General features: G+C 51.5%; 1 protein-coding gene across 5 annotated transcripts in view; it reads right to left on the bottom strand.

The window, feature by feature from the left end:
- Positions 1-280: 280 nt before the first annotated feature.
- The window catches only part of LOC135917972 (streptococcal hemagglutinin-like), a 434,329-nt gene continuing 425,960 nt past the window's right edge, over positions 281-8,649 (bottom strand). For all 5 annotated transcript variants that reach the window (XM_065451626.1, XM_065451642.1, XM_065451621.1 and 2 more), the window contains 3 exons: positions 4,771-6,908; positions 3,014-3,187; positions 281-598 (listed from right to left, as the gene is read on the bottom strand). In XM_065451626.1, coding sequence (XP_065307698.1) covers positions 551-598; positions 3,014-3,187; positions 4,771-6,908 — 2,360 coding nt within the window. In that variant the 3' untranslated portion in view covers positions 281-550. The remainder of the gene's footprint in view (positions 599-3,013; positions 3,188-4,770; positions 6,909-8,649) is intronic.

Here is an 8,649-nt window from a genome sequence, read left to right as displayed (position 1 = left end):
TCGCTCCTTCGGGCTTGGCAGCCACTACGCCTCCACCGCAGGTTGCCTGCCTTTGTACCAGTGACTTCATTCTGACTCCAAAACGTACACTTGGGGCGACCCGCTGCTTAGATACCGCCTACCGAGCGACTGCACGGTGCATTTCTATGCCCTCACGCTTAATAGGAGTAGTGCTCATGCGGTTATTTACCGTTCTCGTTTCTCTACGCTCACTGTGCACCAGTCGAAGCAAGCAGGCCTCACGTGCATGACACAGCAGATTGACTGAAAACAACGTGCGTACAGCAGCCCATGCTGCGAAAACTTAACTTTATTAGGAAATTTGGAGAAAAAGGGAGAGAGAGAGACAAAATAAGCCCACCGAGAGAGGTGCCAAAAATGTAGTATCATACAAAATGAGCTCGTCCATCAAAATGAAAAAGATGAGCGACACGCGTTGCCGAGAAAAAACTTCCCCGAGTCACAAAAAAACATGAGAAAAAAAAACTAACGAAAAAAAATAATGGTAATAATTAAGCTCAAGGAAAGCCCCTCTCGTCTGGTGAACCCTTCAATTCTTCGTCGGTGCTTGTGTCTTCAACTTGCTCCACAGTTTTGCCTGCGAATGAACAAAAGCGAGCACGAGACATGAAGTGTGGGGTTTTACTTGCACCACGCACTTATAATTTTATAGCGCTTGAAAGACCGAAAGTATAAAGGTGCAATCACACGTAACGCATTTTAACGAATTTTAGACAAGACTAGATGTAGTACTAAACCTACATCGCGGAGCAGTTAAAATAGACTAAAGAACGTGCACATTTGAATTCTAGTTAACAAGTTCGCGACTGTGCGTTGTGCCATCGCTAGTAACATAGAGGACCGGTCGAAGGCTTAATAAATGTAGTTTTACAGAACCTACATACAGAAAACTTCCACAGCAGCGATTCCACGCGCCACGCTGTTGAGTAATCACGGCCGACATGCGTTTGTCGAGGGACCGTTCCTTTTTCGCCTGTTCGTGCATAAATTGATTCTGATGGCACCTGCGCATAGGGCAACCGCCGGCTGCTCTAACGAGCGACGGCCTTTCCGGTGGATCAGGGGAGCGTGTTAATCTGGCAGTCCTTTGATCTCGCCGACATCCTAGCGATTACGTACAAGAGAACCTGGCAACTTCATCACGGCGCGAGAGTGGGCGTTGTGTCGGTTCCGCATGAGGCGTCGGGAGCCATAGGTCGGCCCTACATAAGTGAACGCTCATTCGTACTCACTCACCAGTACTTTCTTTTTATCCATATATTCACTCGCATTCGTGTCTCTACACACTCAACGGCACCTCACTGGCACACAAACAAGTTCGCCAACAATCACTCGCGTTCGAAGTCGCTTTCATTCGCACTTACCAACACCCACCAACACTCATACTAGCGTGCACTCAAACTCACCAGCGCTTAAGCTCGTACTGACGTCCATTCACAATCACAGAGAATTTCTCACCTTCACCCTTATGTCCGCACAAACGCACTCTTATTGAATTTCTTTGATATGTCAACCAACATTCGCGCTTTATCATGCTCACGTAACCTCAAACTCGCCGGTACATAGTTACAAATCTCGAATCACAGCTTGCGCCACTCACTCACACTCCATATATACCGCGTCTGCGAATACCGTAAAGGAAGGAAACATAGTAGAGGGGGGGGGAGGGGAGGGGAGGGAGCATTACGTCTCGCAGCAAGCCTTGGCAAGCCAACTCTCCGAGAAGCCATTGTCGTCACTTCTCCTCTCTAAATGTCGCGCCAACAATTGACCTCAGCGTCTCAAGCGTATTGATCGAGAATGTTTCGTTCCCGGTACTGTCTAATCGATGCGCACTTGCTCAGCTGCCCTGCCTGCAGAACGTGCACAGAACGCGGACGGACAGGGATCACTAAAACTTTGCGCGCGCTCTGGCGTGATGATCACGTGTTGGGCGAATTCGTGTGGCTTCCATCGTGTTGCGCAATGCTCCCTACTCGTTCTTTCCTTCCTCCATGATAATAGGAGCGCGAAGCCAGTTTGAGTGAGTGTACTCGCAAGTGGGCATACGACCTAGGTCGGGAGCAGCAGGGCTTACCTGAGAAGGCGTCTCATCGGTCACTGCGCCACTACTGTGGGGCGATCACCGAGCGCACTGTGTTTTACGTGGTGTATGTGGTTCGATCTTGCAAAAGAAAGCGGGACTACGCTTGGCAAAGCTAAGCCACCTGTTGCATGTCAGAACAAGCCGGGTATCATTATCAGCGCTATATATATAAAACTTCTTCCGGCCAGTACAAACGACAGCGCTGCGGCGACATGAGCTGGGGCAGACGGCGGCGCAAGGTGCATTGATAGCGCAAGGAAAGTACCGCAGGTGGGGGCGCCAGATGCGCTGCTGACGTCCCGATAATTATAAGCCGTTATCGCTCTTTAGTGCCTTATCCATGCGCATCCAACCATTATGAACCGTGATGAAACGTACTCCGGCAGCAGCTGTGTATGGAACCACCGCGGGGACCGTAACCTGAAAGCGATCTGCGATGAGGGCAGAGTGTGTCGAGTGCTAATAGCTCCACTCGCTGTGTTTTTGCCGCTTCGCGTCGAAGAGGCGCAAAGGCCCATATCTTGAAAGCGATTTGCCAAAGGGGCCGGGTGCGGCGCGTGCCGAGAGCCTCGTGAGCTCTGTGTTCTCGTCGCTTCGTTCGCATTGAAGCGACAGGAAGCACGAAGGTAAAGTCGCTCGGTGCTGCGGGCTCTACCTAGAAAGTGATCGTCTTACGTGACGGGCGGACGGAGGGACGGACGCACGGCGTTTCTCGTTGGTTGAACGTAGAAATGCTTACGCATTTAAAGATGCTCCTTAGTCCACGCCAGAAGATTTCATTAGGTGGATACGCCAAACTGCCGACCTATCTCCGAAGGAAATAAGCGGCGCTCGGAGGCGTTACATACATACATACAATAAAGACATCAAAAGTTGTCGGAAGCGTAGTCTACGGACTACACCCACCTGGCACTGCTCGCTGCAGAAGGTCTGCGTCCTGCAGCAGCTGCAGACGAACTTCACGCGCGGATCTCCGCAGTTGACGCAGGCCAGCCCTGCTTGGAGCCAGGACATCTCGGGCGCCGATAGCTTTGGTTGCAGCGAGAGCAGCTCGGAAGGCAGGCCTGCCTGCATGCTGACCTGCATGGCAAGGCACCGGGACAAAAACATCAGCGAATAGCGTTGCTTAAGCGCTCGAGCAGGGCGTTATGTGAACTGCAGAATCATGCACGCATCAAGTTTCCATCCAGCGACATTGATAATCAATAGCTGCTCCGACGACTACAACGGCCGATTTGAGAAACAAGGCAGAACAAACCACGCACAGAAAACTCGGTAAAAAGCATTTTTGTTCTCGTACATGGGCTACATTATGTGTACCGAGTTTTCATGCGCCACTTGTGACCACTATAACTATGTAATATTGCATGGACGCAAATGTCATACTCATGTTGCATCAGAAGAACGATATCCGGGGGAGGGACAGTATTTTGGGTGGGTGTCGCTCAACGACACGACCTTCGCGCTCGCGGAAGCGTCCCAAGGGAAGATTCATTGAAACAAGTAGCTTGACTGGTTGTTTGGAAACATATGATGAGACAGCGTGACTCTTCATTAGGAAAATGTGTGGTGCGGACTGCACACGTACGAAGATTTGTCCGTTATTAATTTGCGTCAATCTACGATACTTACAACGCAAGACCCCCTAACCCAACAGTAACTCCTCCTGAATATTATCGTCGAGCAAGTTGAGTCTTATTCATCCCCCCCCCCCCCATGTCTTGTTGCAGAATGAAACTTCACCGCCATTTTAGCACTTTAGTTCCTTTTCTTCGCCAGACGGGTTTCCGTCGAACTTTGGATTATGTTCTTTCTGTTCGCGTTGTGCCCTCATCAGGAGGTTGGGATCCCGACAAATATTTAAAAAAAGAATAGTAGCTAGTCGCGCTGCCTTGACACAAAAGAGGTGCGGCAAGGAAAGCATTGTGACCGCAAACTAAAGCACATATACATTTCCATAACTGTTTAGGGGTGGCCAAATACCTCTGACAGCCGCTCCCTTATTAAATGTCAGTACGCTGATTGCAGATTAATAATCACCTGACTATTTCGTTTAAAATGACAAATATAAAATATGAAAAGAGGGACACGTGCTCAACGGAAAGTTAAACACAGCAGCGTTAGAACCAGAGTCAGCCTACACTGGGCTATTTTGTACAAAAAATTTAAATGCGCCACAACATTCGCTAGAACAAGCTCACGGGTAGACGGCCGTATAACGGTGCAGAAGACAGACGGCTAGACAGGTTCAAAAGGCACTGCATTTTCCATTCATTACACCTCTGCCGTGTCGCAGAAGGGAAGCAGCGTACTTATTCGCGTAGTAGCGAAATTCTTTTAATAGGATAGTCCAATAAGGGTTCTCTGATATTCGCTACATTATTTCGCTGCTGCTGTCACACTTCTCAGCTCTAAGCGCACGGAGACAAATACTAAAGCACAATTCAGAAAAACAGCAAGCACTGACAGGACAAATAACACGACGAAAAGACATGATTCAAGAGAGCACTGATGGAGTCATAGTCGCAGGTCTTCTCTTTTTCGTGGCCTTTTACTTAGCCTGACAGTTCAACCACTGACAGTTCAACACGGAGAGCATCGGCTTTCATCATGTAAAACGGCAGAAACAACCATGTAACGTAACGGAAGAGAGGTCTACTCACGGGATTCTCCTTCTGCAGTAGGTGACTGATGTGCTCCCAGGCAGTGGGCCTGTTTTTTGTAGCTTGCTCTAGCAGCGCCTTCTGGTAGAGCTGCTGTTGCTGCTGTTGATGTTGCTGCTGTTGCTGCTGACTAGGCATACTCTGCTGCTTCATCTTCTCAAGGAGCGCGGACGCCTCGGCCTGCGCTAGCGCGGCTTCCTTGTTGACGCGAAGCTGCTGGTACAGGCTGTACGCCATGGCCTGATTGTACATGCTGGCTGCCGCAGACAGACCAGCGCGACCCAGTGGGTACGCACCGGCAGCCGCGGCAGCCGCCGCCACTGCCGCCGCGTTAACGCCAGCGAGTGAGCCGCTGGAGCTGAGGGCCAGGTTGAACTCCTCCTGCTGACGGGCCAGCTCAGCTGCCACACCCCTGGAGTCCTCCGTTCTCGCTGCCGCTGCTTCCGCGAGTCGCTGGTGATGGGAGGTACGGGCTGACGGGTCACTGGCCATGCCAGCCAGTGCCTCGGACCTCGACAGAGATGGCGTGCTTCCAGCGGCGCTGTTGTGCTGCTTGGCCAGGGAACTCGGCACAGAGGCGGCCTTTAGAAGAGCCGCAGTGGAAGAGGACGAAGCATACTCCCGCAGGGCATCGCGCTGCAGGTGGTGGGGTAGGCCGGCGGTCAAGGAAAGCGGTGCGCCGTTTGGTGCGTTCCACCAGTTGGACACACCTGCCGCGGCTGCGGATGACGAAGCCATGGTTCCGCTGTTGACCCCTCGTGACGTGGACGTTTGAGCCACCGGAACAGCGGCCGCTGGAGTCGCCGGTGGCATTGGTCCTTTGGGAAGCAACAGCCTGGGCGGCCTCTGGCTCGACGCAGCAGCCGCAGCGGCAGCGGCAACAGCAGCAGAAGAGGAGGATGACGACGACGACAACGCCGACGGGACGCTGAAGGCTGACTTGGAAGGCGCTATCGATGGCAGGGGCCTCGGCTGCCTGTTGTCACCACCGCGAGGTGACACAGAGGAGCGCGCCGTAGATGATGTAGGAGGAGGGGCCGCAGCAGCGGCGCTGGCTCTGTCGTAGGACATGAGGCCTCGGCCGGGAGAGTCGCGCTCGGACCCAGAGTTGGCACGTAGCCGGTGTGGCGCCGGTGTCCCGGCAAGGAGAGGGATGGGCAAAGCAGGAGAATGCTGCGGCTGCGGCTGCGCTTGCACGGCAGGCTTCTTCTGGAGCGGAGGATCGGTCTCAGACGCCAAGCCAGCGCCCAGCGACGTGAGGTCCGCGGTAGCGGTGGCCGCCTGCGCCACTATGCTCGGGACGTCCGTGAAGCCTGGACTGTCGCTGGATTCGCCAGAGCCGGAGTCGGGACCGAACGCTCTGATGACGGAGCAGATTCCGGGGTACTTGCTCTCAAGCTGCTTTAGCGCATCTTCCTTGGCCGTTCGCAGGGTACTAATGCAAGCGAGCTCTTTCTCCTTGTACGTGGCCAAGATGGTGAGATGGTGGATCTGCTTCTTAAGCTCCACGATCTTGGACTCAAGCGTACTCATGCCCAGCTTGTTCTCTGGAAAGCTCATGGGTGGCACGGAAGCCATGTTGGACGCCTTGACCAACGGTGGCTGTTGTTGCTGATGCTGATGCTGTTGCTGCTGTTGTTGTTGCAGCTGCTGTTCCTGGTGCCTCGCCGTGAGGCGAGCGTTCAGGAGAGACTTCGCTTCGTTCACGATGTCGGTGTCGCGTCCTCGTTTGGCAGAGTCTTTGGTCGGTTCGGCCGAGCCGCGAGCGTTGCGCGTCTCAAGAGCGACCTGGACGGGAGATGAGGCGGCGCTCGAATCGCTTTCCTTTGGTTTTCGACTAGGGTCGAGCAGCAGACGCTGCAGAATAGAGTCCGAGGCCGGCTCAGAGGTGCCAGCGGTTCCAGCGGCCCCCGGGGATCCGTTGCTCGAATTACTGTCAGAGCCGTGGGCTCCGCGCCTATCGCGTTCCTTGGAGCGAGTGTCTTCTTCAGCGCGCGGTGCCGGGACGTGTCGAGAGGATGCTGAGTAGTTGATGGGAGAGTTGGCCACTGCCTCCTCTGATGCAGACTGACTAGTGGTGGCCATTTGCGGTTGCACCTTGCCCACAGGAATGTCGGCTTTCGCTCGAAATGATTGCTCTGAAAGAAGGAAACAGAAACGCTGCGCGAACAACGCAAGAGGCGAAGAAAACAAAAGGCAACATTACGTCGTGTACCAAGTTACGAAAGACCTTCCAAACAACTGTGCGTCAACGTTTATGGTCTCGTGCTATGTCGCGCCCGTTGAGCATGACCTCTATAAAAACCGATCGCGGTTGCTTTGGCTGATGCAGATTTACTCTCCGTGCGCCGCTGCGGAGGAGACCATGAACACGACTCATCTAGGTTATCCCGCCTGAATAGGCGGGTTCCTTTTTATCGCGGCCGTGTTGACAGGACGCACGATAAGTCTGTTTGCTTTCCGCGCTAGTCTAACGGCGCTTTAGAGAACAGATGTCGGTCCTTCAGAGCCCTGTCTGCTTATAACATGAAGGGGAAAGCTTCCATCACGCAGAAAAACGAGGCCAACGTTGCCAAAGCAAACCCGAGGCAGACATTAAATATACCAAAGCCAGCACTCGCCGTCGTAGCAAGGCGTATTGCCTACCGTTCTTCCATTTCAGCTTCTAAAAACATGGATGACTCACATATGGCGTGGTTATGGTGAAACACCCACAACGTTAAACTTATACTTAGCCTACCCTATAATTACAAAGCAGCGCTGTTAGGTGGATATTTCTGAATTTGCTGCTTTACGATCACCTAAGCAGCAATACAAAATCAGTTCAAATTAGTACACTAATACTGCAAAGTTCTATTTCAAGTCATAAGGCGGGACAAGGTTAAATAATGCTGACTAAAATAAACATCACGTTTCCCTCCATTTCTAGATAATTGTGCGAAAACCTCGACACGGGTACGTCCGTGCGTCATCATGATTTTCAACGCATCTTTCTTTTTATTGGCAGGTTTGGCACAAATCACGCATGCCTGTATTCTTGCTTTCATTAAAGAACAATGTAGCCATTTCACAAATTAACAGTTGACTAACACAACGCTTCCAAAACCCTTGATATTACGCTACGGCTAGCTGTACTGGAACTGCGGAGCGACGTCATCCTGCATCTCGCTTTCGAATTTTTTTTCTGGCTTACCAAGGCTTATCTAAGGCAAAGGTTGCAGTTTTACTATTGCTGATGTCTAACTTGCTAACACAGCTCAACATAATATTAATCACTAGTGTCCCTTTCGGTTGAGAAAACCCCGACAATCTTGTTTATTTCCTCGAGCGTGCCATATATTGTGTGCCAATGCCAAACACGAGTTTCAAGCCCTGCATTAAGCGATATATTATGGTGACGCGCTGATCTCAATAACGCTTATTCAGGCTATACTTGGCAAGGCTAGATACCGGTATTAACAAACAGGACGCGGAATGGTACGTCGGGAACGGTTGTATCGTTTTCGTTGACGCATAATAACAATATCTTAAAGAGAAGAACCCCGTTCAAAGGTTACTAAAATGAAGAAAATGTCTTCTGACCTATACTGACCCATAAAAATCCTAGTTACATAATGTTTTAGTGTCAGTTATTGTTATCAACCGGTCTCTTACGAACCTGCAGAAGTGCGTCCTCGATCAGCTGGTACGGGCACACAGTGTACCTCCATCCATGCGGACATAGAGTCCGTTTCCCTCATTTCTTCAGATAAAATCGTCTTTCAGCTGCCCAAACACATGGACACAGATTTGACAACACGCAGCGGTTACTCGTGTTCATTTTTTATTCTAGATTGTCACGTCATCTGGTGGCCTTATAAATGCACCATACATTAATTT

This window comes from Dermacentor albipictus, chromosome 2, assembly GCF_038994185.2.
Source record: "Dermacentor albipictus isolate Rhodes 1998 colony chromosome 2, USDA_Dalb.pri_finalv2, whole genome shotgun sequence".
NCBI classification, from domain to species: Eukaryota; Metazoa; Arthropoda; class Arachnida; order Ixodida; family Ixodidae; genus Dermacentor; species Dermacentor albipictus.
Note: the sequence above shows the minus strand (reverse complement) of the source record. Positions and strands in the feature narration are given on the sequence as shown.